Below are 20,731 nucleotides of genomic sequence, written 5' to 3' on the forward strand. Positions count from 1 at the left end.
AATAAGTTACATCTGTAAATCTAGACGCATGCACATTATATACTGAGGGGTGGTCCCCTCATGGTCATTTGGGGCATCCGTTCTCTTCCTCCATATGGCCTTTAACTGAACTACTTTGTGCATGCTCTCTAAGCTGTCTGACATGGTAGACAGAATCACAAGAAACATCTGGTTGGAAGAGACATCAAAGATCATCCAGTCCAACCTTCGGCCTAGCACTGAAGGGACAACACTAAACCATGTCCCCAAGCGTCAGGTCCACAGGCTGCTTAAACACCTCCAGGGATGATGACACCACCACTGCCCTGGGCAGACTACTCCAATTTTTGATAACCCTCTGTGTGAAGTATTTCCTGCCATCCAGCCTGAACCTCCCCTGGCACAGCTTGTAACCATTTCTGTTGTCCTTGACATCAAGGAGAGGAGGCTGTCCCCTCCTCACTCCAACCTCCCTTCAGGTAGTTGTAGAGAGCAATAAAGTCTCCCCTTAGCCTTCTCTTCTCTGGACTGAACAATCCCAGTTCCCTCAGACACTCCTCACAAGCCATGAGTTCCAGGCCCTTGTTGCCGTTCTCTGAACACACTCCAGAACCTCAGTGTCCTTCCTGTAGTGAGGGGGCCCAGAACCAAACACAATGCTCAAGTTGTAGCCTCACCAGTTCCTATTACAGCAAGATGGTCACCTCCCTGTTCCTCCTGGCCACAGTGTTTCTAATACAAGCCAGGATGCTGTTGGCTTTCTTGGTCACCTGGGCACACTGCTGACTCATATTTAATAGACTGTCAAGCCAGAATCCCCAAGTCCCTCTCAGAGTTAGAGCTTTCAACCCTATGTCCCCAGGTCTGTAGCTTGCCATGGGGCTGTTATGACCCAGGTGGAGTATCTGGCACTTGGCCGTGTTAAACCTCATACAATTAGTCTAATCTGTCAGGTCCATCTGCAAAGCCTCTCTAACCCTCTAGCAGATCGACACAGCCACCCAGCTTGGTGGCATGTGCAAATATACTGAGGGTGCACTCAATCCCCTCATCCAGATAATTGATAAAGATATTAAAGAGAACAGGCCTCAGTACTGAACCCTGGGGGATGCCACTAATAACTGGGCACCAGCCAGGCTTAACTACATTCATCACCACTCTTTGGGCCTAGGCATCCAGGCAGTTTCTGGGTGCAGAAAGTGCACTTATCCAAGCCTTATACTATGAGTTTCTGAAGAAGAATGCTGTGGGAGACAGTGTCAAAGGCTTTACTAAAGTCCAGGCATACAATGTCCATGGCACTTCCCCCATCCATTAGATGGGTCACCTTATTGTAAAAGGAGACAAGACAGATTGACCACAGAGTTAGTCCAAACAGGTTTGTTGTTCTTGGTCTTTCTAATGCCCAGTTACAATTCCTTGTTGTTACACAGTTAATTCTATGAAGATTATATATTCTTAATATTCCTAAGGTAGTATGGTGTCATGTACAGTAACAAGCCAAGGGATTTCCTTAAATATAGGGAGTGAAATTAGATTACCACAACGGTTCAATTCCATGCCTTGAAGAAGTCATTGCAGATACTCATTTACATATAAACATGCAATGCACTTTACAGATTCTTCAGACATACACTGTTTTGTTAAAATGTTTTCTCTTGCTCTTTCCTCACTTGTCTGTGAAAACAGATGTTCTTTTCCCAAATAGCTCAAGGACAAACAGTCCACTAAAGAGATTAAAAAATGTGTATTTTAAAATTTACTTGGTTCCCATGGAAACAGAGATTTAAATATACACCTGTCCTGAAAGAAATGTACTTAACAGAGGTGAAATAAAGTAGACAGACACTGGGATTGTCAGCTCAAAAATGCTGTGAGGACTAAATTCTTCAAGTGCCTCTTGTTGTGGTCTGGGAAAACAAGGCAGAACAAACTCAGCTTTGCTGTAGATAAGTAATTTACTGGAATCTTTATGTGGCTTTAACTGCTTTACATTTGAAGTGGGCAAGCATGGTAAATTATCACCTATTTTCTGCTGCCTGCACTTAGAGCTGTTTAATAGACAGAACAGTGGCTGTCATTTTATCTGGAGCTCAAGTGCTGCATCAGGTTACAGTAGAAAAATTGTGGTTTAGTGTTTTCTGCACTGCTAGCATGCTTATCATAAAGTAGGAAATTACTTTTTAATAATCTCAATTAATTGGTGCATAATAACAAAGATGAATCCTTCACAAATTTTATCTTGCTGGTCAGAATCTATTCAGAATAATTAACCACCATATAATAGGAAGGACCATGTGTAGGTAATACCTGTTCTAGGTGTAATAAGTACTACAACAGACAGAAACAAAACACTAAGTGCACTTCCCACAACTGCATACAAATAACTATAATAAAGATTTCTTTCTAGAAGGTATGTAGTAGTCAGGACAATCTCACCTTCATGCCTTCTTGGGACCTAAATCCTGATCTTGAGTAACTACATAAAAAGAAGTAACTTCTCCACCTCCGCTTAGGTCTTTTACATACCTTGCCTGTTACGCACTGTTTTGGTGGCCTAGATGATGAGGCTGACTACCTGCCAGCTTCTGAATAATGATCTCAATATAAAATGTTTTGTGTTACTGGATAACAGAATCGATTTAGTGCTACGTGCATTAGGGCTAACTCTATTGCAGCAGTGCTGTAAGGGACGCTGCAGTGTGGATTTCTCTCTTCCCTTCCCAGGAGGGTGGCTAAGGACCCCAGCGGGATGGCGTCGCCTGGAGCTTCCCTTGTTGAGTGCTTCCCCTGACAACTTCACTGGCAAGTCGCTCTGCGTTTCTGTGGCACTTGAGTCTCTCTGCACTTACCTCACAGCCGTTTTGAAGCAGAACTGGGTATACTGCAGTTTTCCTTCAGCAAGATGGGGCAAGCTTGCAGAGTGGTCCTGGTTTAGCAGGGCGGTCGCCACCGGGCACCGCTGCGGGGTCGCCTCGGCTCTGCCGAGACCCGGGCACGGCAACCCTGCCCACGGGGAACAGGACCCGTGGGCCGGCCCAGGGCGGGCTCGGTGTCGGAGGCGGGGCGGGTGCCGCTCGGCCCCACAGCCTCCATTTTGCGGTGTAGCTGCAGGAGAGAGCCTGAGGGCTGCACAGGTTTCTTTTCAGGTGAGGCAATTGGAGGGGGCGAGGGGGAGGAGTTGGCCGCCGTGACCCTCGCGCCTTTCGTCCCAGCCCCGCCGGTTCTCGTCACAGTGCATCCTTGCGGGGGCTCGGCCTCAGCCCCGCTGCGCCCTGCGGCACGGGCGTGTTTGGGCCCGAGACGAGTCGAGCGCGCAGAGGGCAGGACTCCTGGCGCTGCGGCCGGCCGCCAGCTCGGGGTTTGGCAGGTGTCCGGCTGAGACGCACCCCACAGTGTCGTATCTCCCTGGCCAAGGGCCTGCCCACTCGGTGCAGAGCGGGAACGAGGTCCCAGTCGCCTCAGGTGAAGTCAGGAGGCTAATACTAGGCTCCGCTTGCAGCCGCGCGTCACCGCAGGGCTTGCCGCGTCGGCCTAAGGCTGGTGGCTGAGGGAGCGGGGCGAGATCATTGAGAGGCTAGGACGATACGTGACCGCCATTCCCGCCCCGAAGCAGAACTGGGTGGTGGCTGTCCCAGCGAGCAGGACCGGCTTCCGACGGTGCGAGGAATGGTGGCACTACCCCCACTGGGGTCCATTAAAGGCTCCGGGGGCGGGTGGGATGTTGGGGGCGCAGGTGTGCATGGGGCGGGGTCGGCGTCGATCAGGGCGGGGTTCTCCACTGTGTGGGGCTGGGCTTGGAACTGTCCCGCAGGGGCCGGGCAGCGGCAGCGAAACTTCTGTTAAGTGCTGAGCTGCTGTGCAGCAAGACAGGTTGGGCGCATCCACTCATGTTAAACCGTCAGAGCGGCACCTACCCCTCAAAACCAGGTCCGCCCTTCGGGGATGCTGCCAAGTACTGGGGCCTCCGCTGACTCATCCCCGGACGGGCTTTAACAGCGCTCGGCCCGCAGCTTAACGCGCTTCCAGCCAAGACCTCACCCTGTGCCCAGTTCGGGTAAAACGGGGTGGAGATCTGATGGGGAAAATCTTTTATTTTTGTTTTGAAAGTAGCACTATCAGAGCCTCTATTCTATTTGAGGATGCTTGCGCTTGAGACAAAGTGAGGCCAGCAGACGCGTAGTTTACTAAGTACTCAGTATTGTGTAAGTGACTTCATTTGCTCCCTGGAAAATATTTGTGTACATGAAAGGGGTATTAGTAAATACTGCTGTGTGGTCATAGTAAGTTTTGAGAGACTCTTGTAACTGGTGTCAGAAGCTAGCCTAAAATCATAGTTGAACATACCCATCTAGTTATAAAAGGTCCACAGTAACTGAAGCAGCAGTTGTTACTTGACCTTTATATTACTCTATTATTATAGAATTTAAAAAAATACATCAAATAAATGCAAAGAAAACATTTTTATTTTGCTGTGGTAATTCAGAAGAATGACAAATAGGAATCAAAGTCTTGTTAAGAGCGCAGTGATTAATTGAAATACCACAATTCCCACTGCTTGGCCCAAAAAACCCTTGCTTCACAAATTGAATGCTGGAAAATCACAGTATCATCAAGGTTGGAAGAGACCTCACAGATCATCAAGTCCAACAAAATGAACCAATACAACAAAAGTAAGGAAAGCGTTAAACAATTTACTGGTACACTTTAAGTCATGGATTTACATGGGTGGTTAATTTGCTGATCAAAAATACTGCATGGCCTTGTTGGATAGGCTTGTTTGCTTCCAAGTGAGATGATGGAAACTCAGGCCTTTTGTGTTTGCTAGTAAATCAGATACATAGCTGAAAAAAACTAAAATATCTTACTAATAAGTCTAAACTTTGGTGTACTTTGATTAAAATATTGTTGGGTGCCAACTGAAGTACAAATTAAACTTTTTACAGTTGTTGAAACAGCTGAGTTGCCATCACTAGCTGTTGATTTTGCATCATGATAACTGTAGCAAGTTGTAGAATGGAAATGATACTGCACACTCCACACACTCCAGTAAGCTTTACAGACTTTATAATCCTGTATTGTTAATGGTGTATATGTAGCTGAATTACATGAAGCTGAAAAGCTGAAGAATTTTTTGTTTGATTTTTAATATTGTTTTGCTAACATAATATCTTCCTGTAATTAGGAGTGAAACTAAAATCAAAAGGCACGTTTTGCTGGTCATCTTGTTCCTGAAAGGAGTTATAATTAGTGTTCAAGTCAGAAATACCAAAAGAAACATGCCGTTGAAAACTAAATGTAGTCCATTCAAACAGCTGTCAGTAATAACTACTGTGCAAGTACTGGTTCAAGGTGTTTCTTAGGGAAAGAAGCATCCATTCACAATGTGTATGGTAAAAGCACAGATTTACCAAATACACCTCATCTTGTTCTTTCCCTTTTATTTATTTGGAAATGATGATCCAAGTTTTGCCAGTGTGAGACTGCATATCTGTGCTTCTTTGCAAGTTCTTTTTGGCTCTTACCTGAACTATGGAGACTTTCAAGGCCTGTCTGGATCTGTTCTTCTGTGATCTGTGTTAAGTAGTATTGTCTTGCTCTGGAAGGGGGGTTGGATTCGATGATCTCCTTGGGTCCCTCCCAACCCCTAGCATCCTGTGATCCTGTGAACTAGCTACACAGCTTTGATGTTTTCCACATTGTCAGATGGTTAATTGTATGACCACCTACTGCCTTAATGATCCAATGCAGTAAAAACTCTGCTTTCAAATCTGTTTGTTTCAGCCAGTGAATACCTAGAACTGTGAATAATTATTTGCTGTGTTGCATTCCTTTTTTTTTTTTTATTTCTGATGGAATTCCTTTTCTGCAGCTAAAGTGCATACTTAGAAACATGCTATGAGTAACCTCAAGGTCCTGATCAGGGAGCCTAGCTGGCTGGCGTTTTTTATTTCCCCTGCCATTTTGTAACCTGGCTGATGGCCTCAAAACTTCCTGCCCAACTGGTTGGCAACATGGGGGACGATTTATGTCCTATTCTGTTCCTACTCTGTAAAAATGACACTAAAATAAACAGTTACTGGTGGAGAACAGAAATCTTCTGCACAAATGAATTAATGCAATTTAATGTTTCCAATAAATTTTCATTTTACACATGGTGCTCCTCATTTTAACAGAAACTACCCCCGTGAAGGGGGAGTGAAGGCTGCTTGGTCTGCTGCTTGAGTGGGGCCCTTGCTAAGCCTGGCCCTTCTGTTTCTAATCTGGCAAAGGGCTCAGCCCCTTTCTGCTGGCATTTCAGAATTCATCTGGGAGGTTGAAGCCTCTTAAAATGGTTCAGTGTCTATCTGATGCTAAGTAAGAGTGGTAGTTAATTACAACCTTTAAGATGCTTCCCTTCTGAATCCTGCTTGCTAAGGAAAGGTTTTATGGGTGACAAGCACCCTGAACAATTCTAAACGTCCTAAACATACTGTTCAAGTGGTTTGACAATTAGCAAGTGAGTAACTACTACAAACTTGGTTCCAGTGCCTCGGCAGTGAAAATACTTTTTTTTTCCCCCTTCTTTTTTCTTCACAGAATGGCATACCCAGGTTATCCCCCTTCTGGTGGCTACCCTGCTTTCCCTGGTTATCCTGTAAGTATGGCTCTTAAATATATTGCATTCCTAATGTATTTATATTCTGTCAGTAGTCCTTCTTCCTGTACTTTCTGTGTGTAAATAGTAGCTGTCAGTTCACATAACAGTATTCTCTAGAGATCATGGCCTTTGTTTTTGTCTGTGTATCCCTGAGGATGTCTTTACAGTCATATCATAAGAATTCCAAAAAGGAAGTTTTAAGATGTATTGGATTTTGAATTTTTTAATGTTACCCTATTGTTGAAGAAAAAAAAAATGTTTTGGTCTTGTTTCAATTTATCTTTGTCTTGCGAGTTTATTTGGGTTTTATATAACTATCTCAGCACATCAGTTTTTTAACTATCAGTAACTCTTACACAAGTATGAGGGTCTGTATGTACAGGATTAGAGATAATCTCTGACTCTCTACCACATATTCCATGTACCTGTATTCCAGGATTTACAGAGATGCTGAACAAACTTCAGTGGACATTACCCTCACAAAGAGCTTAGAATGCTTTACTTAAATATTTACTTGGTGTTGTATGAATGCTGGGCTACTTTTCTGAGGATAAACTACACTGTATCTTGACTTTGACCCCCTATCCTTTAGCCACAGAACTTTGTTCCATCCTCAGTTCATGACTGAAAGGACTAAAAATTCCAACGAGTCTTAATAGAGGCATACAGATGTTTCACTTTCTTATTTAAAATTTGTAGTAAGTGTTCAGACTCAGTTGTTCAAATTTAGTCACTTAATATCCTGATTTTGTAGCCTAAATTCCAAAGGAAATGCTCAAACCCCCTCACCTCTTGTTTAAGTTCTTACAACATTTGAAAGTACTGGTTGTGCAAGAGAGGCAGAAGTTTCAAAGATACTAAGCTCTTTAATCTAAAAACAGGGGAGTGCCTAATGATTCATAGAGAGCAAGCCTAGCTGAGCTCACCTTTTACTTATGTGGATGAGAAGCAGCTCATTCAGCCGTATAGCTTTCCAGTAAAGGACCTGAGGTCCTGGTACTTGACAAGTCAGATGTAGCTCAGCAGTGCATGTGCCTGGGTAGGAAGGCTAATAACGTACCATCCTTTAGTAAGAGCAAAGCCAGGAGGTTAGAGGGAATTACTACTCCTCTCTGCTCAGTGCTCACATGGCCATTCCTGGAGTACCATGTGTAGTGGTCTCCCAGTACAACAGAGACATGGACAAACAAGAGTGTGTCCAGGGAGGGCTGCTCACCTAGAGAAAAGAAAGCTAAGCAGTCTTCTGCTACATAGGAAGAAATGATAGAGACATTTGAGCCAGACTTATGTCAGAGGTACACAGTGAAAGGGCAGCTGTGGTATTTGTAATGTGATGAAAACATTTTTCACTAAGAGAGGAGTCAAACACTGAAATGGGGGCCTAGAGAGGTTGCATATTTACTACTCCTTGGAGATACTGAAAACTTGACAAGGCCTTGTGTGACTTAACGCTGAAGCTGGCCCTGCTTTGAATGTGGATGGGATCAGAGGCCATCCTAAGACAGCCCATTTCTGTTTCAGCCAACGGGACAGGAGTCTGTCTATCCACCAGCGGGTCAGTACTCCTTTCCTGCTCTTCCTGGAGGATACCCTCCAGCAGGAGGAGGGACCTATCCTGCAGCTCCACCAAATGCTGGGTATCCAGGAGCATATCCTGCACCAGGGGGCTACCCTGGAGTTTCCCAGGCTGGAGGAATGTCACCTTATCCTGGAGGTAATTTTGAACTTTTGTTGGAGCACCCCTTGAGAGTGGTTACTGGTGTAAGTGTTCGCTGCGCTTGGTAGTAGTAGGAAAGAAGAGCAGCTTTGTTCAGTAATCAATTCAGGCAGCAGCATGCAAGTAGCCAGACGGGTTGCTACCTAGCAGTAAATACCTGCATGCCAAGGGTAGGTCTTCATGGTTTTGGGCCACTGCGCAGTCACAGAGAAGTTAAACCTCTTGCGTAACTCTGCTCAATGACCTGGCTCATGTTGTTTCAGAAATCAACTTAAGCATGCTTAAGTGTTTCTCTTCTCCTAGTTCCTACAGGCCCTGGCTTTGGTGTGCCTCCTCCTGGCCCTGGCTTTGGTGGCTACCCACAGCCTCCTGCACAAAGCTATGCTGGAGGTGGGCCAGCACAGATTCCAGGTATGTCATATGTAAGAAACATTTAGCATCCACAGTTAAACCAAGAGCTCTTAGTACAAGTACTAACAAATGGGGCCCTTAGCATTGTTACCTTTATCTATTGAGATTTGTGTGCTATACACCTACCACCACCTTTCTTGATAAGACCACTGAAGGGCTGAATTATGTCTATAGATGCTGCATCCAAGGGATGGCTGTCATTGATTAATGGTTGTGATGTAGTGGTTTAAGTGCTTAGCCTTCTTCAAGCTGATGAGAACTGTGAAATCTAGACTGCATGTTCAATATCTAGCTGTTTTGTTCACATCAAAGAATGGAATGCATTTTTCACACCTATGTGTTCATGGTGCTCCCTGGCATAGTGGGAGAAGTGGAAAGGAGAATGAACGTAATCGCTTAAAAACAGCTCAATGTTTTAATGCTTTGAGTGGTCAGTTACCAACAAGACAGTTTTAGTCCAAGAATGTGTCAGTTTTGTTTGCAAGAAATTCAGAGCACCAACCCCCCTTTTTTTAAAATGATTGTTAAATGTATTAATAGCTGCACTGCTGTTAAAATCATAACAATTGTACCTATATGTTATGGACTAAAATAAAATTCTAGTACAAAAAGAATGCAGTTATAGCTTTTATATCCACAGTGCTTTTCATCACAGGATGAGACTCCTTCAGTACTCTTCGCACCAATGAACACTTAATAAGTATCATTTATAAGCTTGATATTTTAAAGTGTATGACTTTTAAAGAGAGCATAGGACATGTGTTCTTTATTCACATGGGCTATCCTGACTTTCATCAAAGTCGGCGATACTTGGTAGGGAAAGACCCTTCCAGTTTCCACAGCACTGTTAAATTTTGTATTTTTAGAATTGCCTTGTTCATGTATGTACCAGAATGCATCTGTGTCTGCTTCTTCTCCTCATGCCCTAGGGCAAGAAGTACAGTTACTGATCATGATAGGTATCATTACTTAGGAAACAGGTTGTATACAGTGGTATGCCTGTAAATGGCTTTATTTTCAGATTAGATAGTGCTCACATAATAAGAGACCAAATTAATTCCTTTTATCCTGTTCTCTGATTTATTTTCAGTAGGATATCCTGGTGGACAAGCACCATCACCAATGCCTGGTCCGGTATGTGCAGAATCATCTTCTATAATCAATCTTCTTTGGTTTTAATGTTTTTACAACTGGTGTCTGACAATTAACAGTGTATTGTACATCAAGAGTTCCTGCGTAATTCAGGGTACAACCTGCACAAAGTCATAATTCAGTATCTCTGTATATTTGCTAACAAGGAAATCTTCATCCACACAATTGTGTAAGAGCAAAGCTTTGGCATCAGTGGGTCAAAGCTCTTTGACACAACTAAATGTCACTGATTCTGTGCTAGAGGAAAGATGGGGAACCAATGGACAACTCCTGAAGCACTGATCCCAAAGCTGTGGTTTTAATTTATACTGTGCAGGATGGCTAGTTACATGTGACTCATTTTCAGCCTGCAGCAGTGGTTCAGGGTACCCAGGGCACAATTCAAGATGCTCCAAACTTCGATGCTGGAAGGGATGCAGAAATACTACGCAAAGCAATGAAAGGGTTTGGTGAGTAAGCAATAGAAGCCTAAATTTCTATTGAGCTAACTTCACTTCTTCATTGCATTTTGTCCTTTTCCTCAATTTCTATTTAACTATTTTTTTTTCTACACCCAGGCTTTTCAGAAGCCACACTTTCAAAATTATTTGGGCAGTTCAATAAAGTTACATAGAAAATGTGATATAGACTCAGATGGCAGTCAATGATTATTTAACTGTGCCCAAATGCAAGATTATAAAATGCATCCTCAGAGAGATTGTTATGACTTCTTACATGAAACTGCCCTTCTGTTTCCAAGGAACCGATGAGCAGGCTATCATAAATGTCGTTGCTAACCGCTCCAATGATCAAAGGCAAAAAATCAAGGCAGCTTTCAAGACCATGTATGGCAAGGTATGTTCATTAGTTCTTTGCATCAGTAAACAAAAGCAAACCTTCATCTGCTGCTTTAACTGCTGTACTGCATTTGAGCCCTGAGGAACGGTTTGGGCATTTTTAAAATGATCTTCTTTTGATTGTGTTTCTCGTGTGCCAGGGCACGTCTGGTGTTTCACAGGATGTTGTGAGATGGTGGTGTTCTCATAGCTGGCAAGAGGCAGAGGTGGGGAAGGTCTGAGGCTGGCTCTGTCCCTGACTAAACAAGAAGCTTCTGTGCTTTTGTAATGCTTGATAGAAAATAATCAACCTTAAACTGTCCTGGTATTAGTGTCTGAAGCAATAAACTGAGAAGCTGGCTGAGGATTAGTTAGTCAATACAAGGCTGAGATAATGTTAATTTCTTCCCTCTGCCGTTTTTGCAATTTAAAAGTGGAATTTTATAGCTGTAGCGTTTTTCAGGACCTGACAAGGTGCTAATTAGTCGGGAGATAATAGAGAAGAGCTGAGCTGTCAAAGTTTTGGACAGAGGGAAGTGATTTATAAGAACAGCACAAAGGTAGAAATCAGTCACACATTTGGTTGTTTGGGTTTGGGTTTTTTTAGCATGTAATCTGCATTTGTGACATTTTCCAAAGTCTCTTTTGTGTTTATAATTCAACAGGATTTAATTAAAGACCTGAAGTCTGAGTTAAGTGGAAACGTGGAAGAATTGATTCTAGCCCTCTTCATGCCTAGCACCTACTATGATGCCTGGAGTTTACGTCATGCCATGAAGGTGTGCTTTCCTTGTGAACTAAATTAAAAGTGTCTTTAAATGCTTATTTATCTAAGAAAAGAGAAATCCTGTACTGGCAAACAAATTTTGTGAATGTGCAGCTTAAAACTCTGTTCTCCTGTGTCACTCACTTTGGCCAATTTCTGCAGGCTTAGCCAGTTCTGAGCAAGTGTCCATTCTGCAGAGCATAAACCCCTGTTTGTTTGTTCTTTCCCACTTAGTCATAATTTTTGCTAGAATCTAGACCAGTGCTGTTAAAACCATAATCACTGTTTAAAATAAAGGTACAGGTATGTACCTCTCTTTACTACAAACAAGCCATTACTGAAAGATATTTTTTGATTATCCCAGATTTTTTTCAAAAGTGTAACAATTTAAAAATATTTAAGGTGAGATGCTGCATGTATCTGTCTGCTCAGTTACTACTACTGCACCAGAGATGAGGTGAGCTAGTGGGTTTAAACTTCAAGCTCAGGTAAACTGGTACATCCAGTTCACCAGACTTCTTGCTTGAGCTGAGCAGCCAGCAGGTGGCTGACACTAGAAACGAGCAACCTAACCAATGTATGAATGCAGACCTAAAGAATGCGGAGCCTAAATGAAGATCTGTCTTTAGTGGAGGCAGTAGCCCCTCTTCACCATAAAAACAAACAAACAAAACACCAAAAAAACCCAAAAACCAAAACACATTACCTAGCTCTGTGTGAGGTTTTTAAGAGATACCACCATGCCAGTAAGACCTCACTGGACACAGAACTGACATTTTCACTCTGGGTGAGGGCAGCATCTATAAAAAGTTCCTGTAAGTGCTCCTCGAGAAAGCAGCCACATGTGGAATAAGGAACACACTTCTGTGCTGACCAAAAAAGAATTCATGTATCTCTGGCTTTAGTGATTATTATAAGGCTCTACTTCCTCCAGTATGCTTCCAGATGAAGGCTGCTGAAGAAATTCCATCCTAAACAATTTTCTATTTCACTATGACCTGTGTCACTGTTGTGGAGGTGTACTTTTGGGGTACCTTTTTGAATTGGTGCAGAACTGAATGTTTGAGGAATTTTCATTCCTTTTTAAGTATACAGACTTGGTGCTTTCACAGTGTGAGCATACAGTTCTTACAGTATAGACCACGTTAAACTTTGAAATAACAGATGACTGATTACTTTTACAGTTAAAGAAAACTGTAGTTAATGCCCTCTTCTCCCCTGCTTACAGGGACCAGGCACTCAGGAGAGAGTGTTGATTGAGATCCTCTGCACAAGGACAAACCAGGAAATAAAAGAAATAGTGAACTGCTATAAATCAGAATTTGGACGAGACATTGAACAAGACATCAGAGCAGACACTTCAGGACACTTTGAACGATTACTTGTATCTATGTGCCAAGTGAGTTTGCCTTTTTTTTCTGGTAGAGATAATGTACAGACTGATTTCAGTGCATGCAGTCGTAACAGGCCCACAAATAGCCCATGTATGCTTGATAAGAGGAGCAAGGTGTTGAAAAAAATCTGCTCTGTGCCATCAATTTATTCCCTAATGACAAGATGTGACACTTGAGTTCCTCCTCAGAGAAGAGGTATTTGCTATCTATGTTGAATTGTGTGACCTAATACAGCACCCTATGTTAATTTCAGAGAACTTAAGTCTAAATGTGTTGTGGAGATCCAATCAAGTGTTAATGTAAAGCAGTGCTCCAGGCTGCTGTTAAATGCTTTTGTATCTTTTGCATACTTGACCTAAATAGTTGTGTGAATGACACAATAACCATGATGGAACGCCTCTGAGAATCCCTATGAAGAAACTAAGAGATATCATAGGGCAAATTATACCTCCCAAGTTACAGAACTGCCTGCTTTCTCTTCCCATCGCTGGAATTAGGGAGGTGCTACTTAATGAACTCAGGTGAACACTGGAGCCTGCTTATCCTGTCTCATTTACTAGAGCTCTTTCTCTGTTGAAGAACAGTAACTTGCAGTTACCTGTGTTTGGGAAGAAATAGGTACTAATGACACTTCCTCTATTTCTCTGATCAGTCTGCCTATTTGCTGTTAGATCTTCTATGACACTTCTTTATCTCATTTGCCTCTGCCTTTGTGAGAGCTCTGCTATGCACTCAGGCATTTGGATTAAAAAGTCAATGTCCACAAGAAAGCAAACCTTGAGAAGCTCATGCTGCTGTTGTTTATTTTGATAAGTCCAGTAGTTTACAGTAAGTGACAATCACATAATTTAAATATTATATTAAGCACTATACAACAGTATTTGAAAGCATCTATTCAGCCTACTCAGACAGTGTATTTAGCAGTACTCATCCATGCACTGGGAAGCAAGAAAAAAAACAGGAAATCAAAGCATACAAACTGTCATATAAGCCCTACTGACATATTGCAATGGAAGTAAGTTTTCTAGAAACATTCTTACTTGAAATTGGCAAACCCTAAATAAATTAGAAGACCTGAGATATTTCAGGTGTGCATACTCAGCAAAATAATTTGTTAGTTCATTTGTGAAGATTCTTTGCAACTTGGAGCCTAGAAACAGACAAATGAAGAGAAAGTTTACAGTAAGTAAACCAGAAAATTAAGTACAGTACTTGATTAGAACTTAATGAGATGGCATGGAGAGGTGAAATTGGCTGAGTCAGTGCATCTACAGTTTAAAACATGCCCTACATATAGGGTTCTGGGCTACTTTTGTATTTATTGCCTATAAGAAATACTAAACCAAAGAGCAGTTGTAAAGCTATGTGGTGTACTGCAAACTGGTAATGCTCTTTCTGCTTAAAGCTTTGAAGACACATCCTTGGGGTTTACACTACAAGCAGTTAAACCACAGCCTTCTCTATGTAATGTCCTTTGACATCTGTTGTCTTTGCTTTTAGGGTAATCGGGATGAGAATCAAACTGTGGATTACCAGAAGGCTCAAGAAGATGCTCAGCGTCTGTACCAAGCAGGTGAAGGAAAACTTGGGACTGATGAGTCTTGCTTTAACATGGTTCTGGCAAGCAGAAGTTTTCCCCAACTGAAAGCAACAGTTGAAGCATACTCCAGGGTAGGAGTTCTCCTCTTACTTCAAATGAGCTTGGTCGGTGTATTTTAAAATTAAGGGTCCAGTTGTTACTGCATCTCATTATCCACATGTTCTCCTTTGTTTGTAGATTGCTAATCGTGATTTATTAAGCAGCATTGACCGAGAATTCTCTGGAAACGTGGAACGTGGCTTGAAGACTATTTGTAAGTGCTATGTTTTTCCCTCCCCTAGTTCTTTAGTAATCAAGCCTTGTAAATGAAGGAGAATCCAATTCAGCACTGGCCATATGGCAGATAAGCTGACAACCTGACACTGCTAGCACAGAAGTTAACTTCAGTTATTCACTTCACACTTAACTGGAGAAAATAAGCATCCACCATGAAAAAGTCAGTTAAAAAGAAAAGGCCATAGAGCTGTATGGGAAAAACTCAACTCTAAGAACTGTATCAGAGAGTAAAGGCTCATCTCTGGATGAATAATCTATCTGAAACCAGTTCCATTCTGTAACTATTTGAATGAGCACTTTTTACAGTTGTACTTCCACTAGTGAGATTCTATCAATGGAAATGCCTTGTATCCTGCGACCAGCTATTGAAGGAGAAGAACTGTTCTTAAATTACCTATCTGAGAAGTAAACTTTGAAAGCAATTCCAGAGAAGTTAACTGTTAATAACCATAACTCCTCTTGTGAAGGAATGCCTTATTTGGTCATATGAAACTAAACTCTGCTCTATAAAAAAGATCTTTTAATTCACAGTAACCAGATCTTCACCAATACCTATTTCTAGCTGCCTACAGCAAAATCGATCCTGCCCTCACAGGATCACTACACAGTGCACAGTACTAGAACTAATCTTACCCCTATCCTTTATTGCAGTGCAATGTGCTTTAAATCGCCCAGCCTTTTTTGCAGAAAGACTTTATTACGCTATGAAAGGAGCTGGCACAGATGATTCTACCCTCATCAGAATTATAGTCACTCGCAGTGAGGTAAGAAACTTTCTTCTCTGTAAATGCTGTATGTAGTGGAAAGCTATCTGCCTAACCAGCTTTTAATTACAAAATGGATTGGGTTGGAAGGAACCTCCATGCCATAGCCAGGGACACCTTCCACCGGAAGGCAGAAGACTTTTCACTTAGTCCTTCTTTCACAGCTGTCAAAGTCATGCATTGAAGTGAAGCTTTTGTGGAGACTATAATTTACATGATCATGTTTTAAAGCTACATTTCATCTATTAACTTAATTGCTTTTGGATAGGAAGCAGTACTGCTTGTCTTCCTTCTTGACTGTAGTGCAGGTAACTCTGCTGTGGGAGCTGCCCCTGTCCTTAGAGGGACTAGCTGGCTTTTAAGACACGCAGTTTATTAATTAGCATACTGAACCCTTGGCATGTGTTCTGTAGTTCATAAAGGCAGAGGTGCAGGGTGGCTGTCAAGGAGATCAAATGATGCACGGTGTTTAAGATCTGTGATTGTGTTCTTTTCCTTTGCACAGATTGATCTTGTGCAAATTAAACAGATGTTCACACAAATGTATCAGAAGACTTTGGCTACAATGATATCAAGTGATACAAGCGGTGATTACCGGCGCTTGCTGCTGTCAATTGTTGGGCAGTAGACAATTGTTTGTTTTTTGTTTGTTTTAAAAAAGACAACTGGAGGACATGTAACATGCTTTATGCAGACATGACTATCCCTGTGTGTAGGAGAATAACTTTAAACTTTGTATAATCAAATATACCTTCTTGATGATTCAGTAAGCTTGTTGCACTTAAAATTGCCTTAATTTACAACACATAATATTCTTTATTGTATAATAAAAGATCTATCTTGTCTATTATTGTAAGCCTTCGTCTTTTTGACCCAGACTAAACCACCTCATCTGCCAAACTCCTGTATGAATAAAGTGTTTGTCTCAGACACACTTTCAGCACCCAGCAACTTTCTTGAAATACCTAAAACCTTCACTGCTGAGCTAACTGTGGATGACAAAAAAAAAAAGCCTCAGGCTCTTTTTTTGATGTAAAGCATTTTAATATCCCCTTCCCCCATTTCTTGTCTTACGACCATAATGTGGAAAAACATGCAAGTGCTCAATTTGTCACACGGACAGTTTAAGGACCTTGGCAGAATCTGACTGCACTCTTGTATTAGTGATGAGCTACCACTATGCTTAAGGCAACAAAGAAAATGAGAAACCATTTTGTATCTAATTTTGTAGTATCTCTCTGTAAAGGAATGGGTTACAGAGCAAAGGACTGAGCAATGAAAAAAGCCAGTATCTAAATGTTAATGCTACAGAACATTGTGTAAATCCCAATTGAAAGCAACTGTGACCTACACAATAGAAATGGCCATGTGGATGTTTTCAAAGGACTTAAAGAGAACAACTCTGACCAGCACATCTGGGTTTTCAGACAGCCACATAAATTTTTTTCCTCAATCATAAATGTAACAGAAGCTTCAAGAGTCCAGCAGCTGGCAATGTATTTCCCAACATGTCTAAGCAATGCTTTACCCAGTAACAATTGTATTATCACAGTATCACAGTATCACCAAGGTTGGAAGAGACCTCACAGATCATCAAGTCCAACCCTTTACCACAGAGCTCAAGGCTAGACCATGGCACCAAGTGCCACGTCCAGTCCTGCCTTGAACAGCTCCAGGGACGGCGACTCCACCACCTCCCCGGGCAGCCCATTCCAGTGTCCAGTGACTCTCTCAGTGAAGAACTTTCTCCTCACCTCGAGCCTAAATCTCCCCTGGTGCAGCCTGAGGCTGTGTCCTCTCGTTCTGGCGCTGGCCACCTGAGAGAAGACAGCAACCTCGTCCTTGCCACAACCACCCCCTCAGGTAGTTGTAGACAGCAATAAGGTCACCCCTGAGCCTCCTCTTCTCCAGGGTAAACAATCCCAGCTCCCTCAGCCTCTCCTCATAGGGCTTGTGCTCAAGGCCTCTCACCAGCCTCGTCGCCCTTCTCTGGACACGCTCAAGCATCTCAGCATCCCTTTTAAACTGGGGGGCCCAGAACTGAACGCAGTACTCGAGGTGTGGTCTGACCAGTGCAGAGTACAGGGGCAGAATGACCTCCCTGCTCCTGCTGACCACACCATTCCTGATGCAGGCCAGGATGCCACTGGCTCTCTTGGACACCTGGGCACACTGCTGGCTCATGTTCAGGCGGGTATCAATCAGCACCCCCAGATCCCTCTCTGTCTGGCTGCTCTCCAGCCACTCCGACCCTAGCCTGTATCTCTCCATGGGGTTGTTGTAGCCAAAGTGCAGCACCCTGCACTTGGAGCTATTGAACCCCATCCCATTGGACTCTGCCCATCTGTCTAGGCGGTCAAAGTCCCACTGCAGAGCCCTTCTGCCTTCCAACTCAGTCACATCTGCCCACAGCTTGGTGTCATCTGCAAACTTGCTGATGACTGACTCGATGCCCTCATCCAGATCATCAATGAAGATATTAAAGAGGATGGGGCCCAGCACAGATCCCTGAGGGACACCACTAGTGACAGCCGCCAGCTGGATGCGGCACCATTCACCACCACTCTCTAGGTCTGGCCCTCCAGCCAGTTCCTAACCCAGCACAGAGTGCTGCCATCCAAGCCATGGGCTGACAGCTTAGCCAGCAGTGTGCTGTGGGGGACAGTGTCAAAGGACTTGCTAAAGTCCAGACAGACCACATCCACAGGCCTCCCCACATCCACCAAGCGGGTCACCCGATCATAGAAGGAGATCAGGTTAGAAAGGCAGGATCTGCCCTTCCTAAACCCATGCTGGCTGGACCTGAGCCCTTTGCCATCCCTTAAGTGCACTCTTATCACCCCCAAGATAACCTGTTCCATCAGTTTCCCTGGCACTGAGGTCAGGCTGACGGGTCTGTAGTTCCCAGGTTCCTCCATCCGACCCTTCTTGTGGATGGGGACCACGTTGGCCATTTTCCAGTCTCCTGGGACCTCTCTGGTGAGCCAGGACTGCTGGAAAATGATGGAGAGTGGCTTGGCCAGCTCAGCTGCCAGCTCTCTCAGCACCCTGGGATGGATCCCATCTGGCCCCATGGACTTGTGGATGTCCAGATGACTCAGCAGGTCCTGAACTAATTCTTCATGAATTTCCAGGGGAACACACTGCTCCCCGACCCCATCCCCCAGTTCAAGAGGCCACTTGCCCTGAACTCCTCCCTCCTTACTGTTGAAAACTGAGGCGAAGAAGGCATTCAGGACCTCAGCCTTTTCTTCGTCATCAGTTATAGTATTCCCCTCCTGGTCCAGTAAGGAGTGGAGGCTCTTCTTGCCCTTCCTTTTAGCGTTGATAAATTTATAAAAGTGTTTTTTGTTATCCTTCACGGAAGTGGCCAGCCTAAGTTCTAGCTGGGCCTTAGCCTCTCTAAGTTTTCTCCTGCATAATCTGGCTACCTCCTTAAACACGTCAGGAGAAGCCTTCGCCTCCTTCCAGAGGTGATACACCCTCTTTTTTTCCCCCAATTCCTTCAGGAGCTGTTTGCTCATCCAGGCTGGTCACCTTCCCCGCCGGCTCATCTTTCGGCACATGGGAACTGCCAGCTCCTGTGCCTTCAAGAGCTCCTGTTTAAAGTAGGTCCAACTATCCTGGACCCCTTTGTTCTCAAGGACTGCTGCCCAGGGGACTTTGGAAATAAGTTTCCTAAGCAAATTGAAGTTTGCCCTCCGAAAGTTCAAGGTGTAGGTTTTGTTGTGGTGCCTCCCTACCTCCCTGCATATTGAAAACTCCACTAACTCATGATCACTACACCCCAGGCAGCCTCCCACTGCCACATCTCCTACCAGCCCTTCTCTGTTGGACAGCAGCAGGTCAAGCTGAGCTTGACCCCTAGTAGGCTCACTTAACAGCTGGGACATGAAGCTGTCCTCCATGCACTCTAGAAATCTCCTAGACTGCCTCCTCTCTGCTGAATTAAGTTCCCAGCAGATATCTGGCAGGTTAAAGTCGCCCACAAGGACAAGATCTGAACTTGAGACAGCCTCCAGCTGTTTGTAAAATATCTCGCCTGTTTCTTCATCCTGGTTGGGTGGTCTATAACAGACTCCAACCAGGATGTCAGATTTATTAGTCCTCCCTCTGATTTTAACCCACAAGCTCTCAACCCCTTCATCCCTCACCTCAAGCTCAGTGGCATGGAGTGACTCCCTAGTATACAGAGCCACCCCTCCTCCTCTTCTCCCTTGCCTATCTCTCCTGAAGAGGTTATATCCCCCCAGTATAGCAGCCCAGTCATGCCTGTCATCCCACCAAGTTTCTGATATGGCAACTATGTCATAGTCACCCTGGTGGACCAGGACTTCCAGTTCCTCCTGCTTGTTACCCAAGCTGCGTGCATTGGTGTAGATGCACTTCAGCTGGGCTCTGGGTTCCCCAATTGTCCCTAGTTTCCTTCCCACTCTCTCCTTCTCAGAGAGAGTAATTGCCTCACCCACCCCCTTCAGACCTAGTTTAAAGCCCACCTAATGAGCCCAGCCAACTCCATTGCCAGGATTCTCCTGACCCTCCTAGACAATTGCACCCCATCACGATCAAGTAGGTCCGGCACAGTAAAAGTTCCCCCGTGGTCAAAAAAGCCAAAATGCCGCCGCTGGCACCATCCCTTGAGCCGTGTATTGATATCATAGGTTCTGCTGTTCCTCTCTGTGAACTCCCCTGCCACAGAGGGAACTGAGCAGAACACCACCTGGACCAAGGATGGTCGAAGTATTGCAGATGTTCCACTCTGCAATACTTCGACCATCCTTGGTCCAGGTACCCACTGTGATAAGTGCAGCTGTCAACACCTTTCCAAGCTTGACCAAAATTTGTCATAAGCTTTGGGTTTTGTTTCTTTGCTCTTGAGCAAACTTCCTCACAACTGAAGCAGCTTAACATTTAGTAAGTAAGGCTTACTAGTTCATCTACACCTTTACCTGTGACTAAAAAATCCCTACCACTTCACTTGTCATTCAAAGCAGAATGTTGATTAAGTCTGGTTTGTACAACTTATCACTATGAGAAAATGACCAGATAAGGAGTTCTCTGTCCTAATGCTATTCACTCCGTTTACAGTAAAAAGTTCTATTCATTATGTGCTGGTAACAAAGAATTGTTAAATGGGTGATGAAACCTGAATAGTCGATAATGAAATTGTAGCAAAAAGTAGGCAACAAAGAACGGATGCCATCTGTCCTGCCTCTG

General features: G+C 43.7%; 2 protein-coding genes across 4 annotated transcripts in view; one reads left to right on the top strand and one right to left on the bottom strand.

Annotated features, from left to right (window-relative positions):
- The first annotated feature begins 3,022 nt into the window (after positions 1-3,022).
- On the top strand, positions 3,023-16,359 carry ANXA7 (annexin A7). Of its 3 annotated transcripts, none has more exons than XM_064144901.1 (13): positions 3,023-3,128; positions 6,559-6,616; positions 8,141-8,333; positions 8,640-8,747; positions 9,838-9,881; positions 10,246-10,348; positions 10,639-10,733; positions 11,380-11,493; positions 12,709-12,879; positions 14,375-14,545; positions 14,652-14,727; positions 15,402-15,514; positions 16,020-16,359. In XM_064144901.1, exons 2-13 carry the CDS (start codon positions 6,560-6,562, stop codon positions 16,140-16,142), a joined length of 1,368 nt encoding a protein of 455 aa, XP_064000971.1. In that variant the 5' UTR covers positions 3,023-3,128; position 6,559; the 3' UTR covers positions 16,143-16,359. The 3 variants fall into 3 exon arrangements, with proteins under 3 accessions (XP_064000971.1, XP_064000973.1, XP_064000972.1); XM_064144903.1 differs by having other exon boundaries at positions 9,841-9,881; XM_064144902.1 differs by lacking the exon at positions 3,023-3,128 and adding an exon at positions 3,852-4,184.
- The window catches only part of PPP3CB (protein phosphatase 3 catalytic subunit beta), a 60,612-nt gene continuing 53,532 nt past the window's right edge, over positions 13,652-20,731 (bottom strand). Inside the window, exon 15 of the transcript XR_010302565.1 lies at positions 13,652-14,024. The gene's annotated coding sequence lies outside the window, so the exon portion shown is untranslated. The remainder of the gene's footprint in view (positions 14,025-20,731) is intronic.

Source organism: Pogoniulus pusillus, chromosome 6 (genome assembly GCF_015220805.1).
Source record: "Pogoniulus pusillus isolate bPogPus1 chromosome 6, bPogPus1.pri, whole genome shotgun sequence".
In the NCBI taxonomy this organism is placed as follows: Eukaryota; Metazoa; Chordata; class Aves; order Piciformes; family Lybiidae; genus Pogoniulus; species Pogoniulus pusillus.

Bases quoted from the DNA above. Each gene is read 5' to 3' on its own strand.
- ANXA7 (XM_064144901.1), top strand. From the start codon at position 6,560: ATGGCATACCCAGGTTATCCCCCTTCTGGTGGCTACCCTGCTTTCCCT. The intron at 8,748-9,837 runs GTATGTCATATG...ATTTATTTTCAG, and splicing joins TGGGCCAGCACAGATTCCAG to TAGGATATCCTGGTGGACAA. The intron at 15,515-16,019 runs GTAAGAAACTTT...TCCTTTGCACAG, and splicing joins TTATAGTCACTCGCAGTGAG to ATTGATCTTGTGCAAATTAA.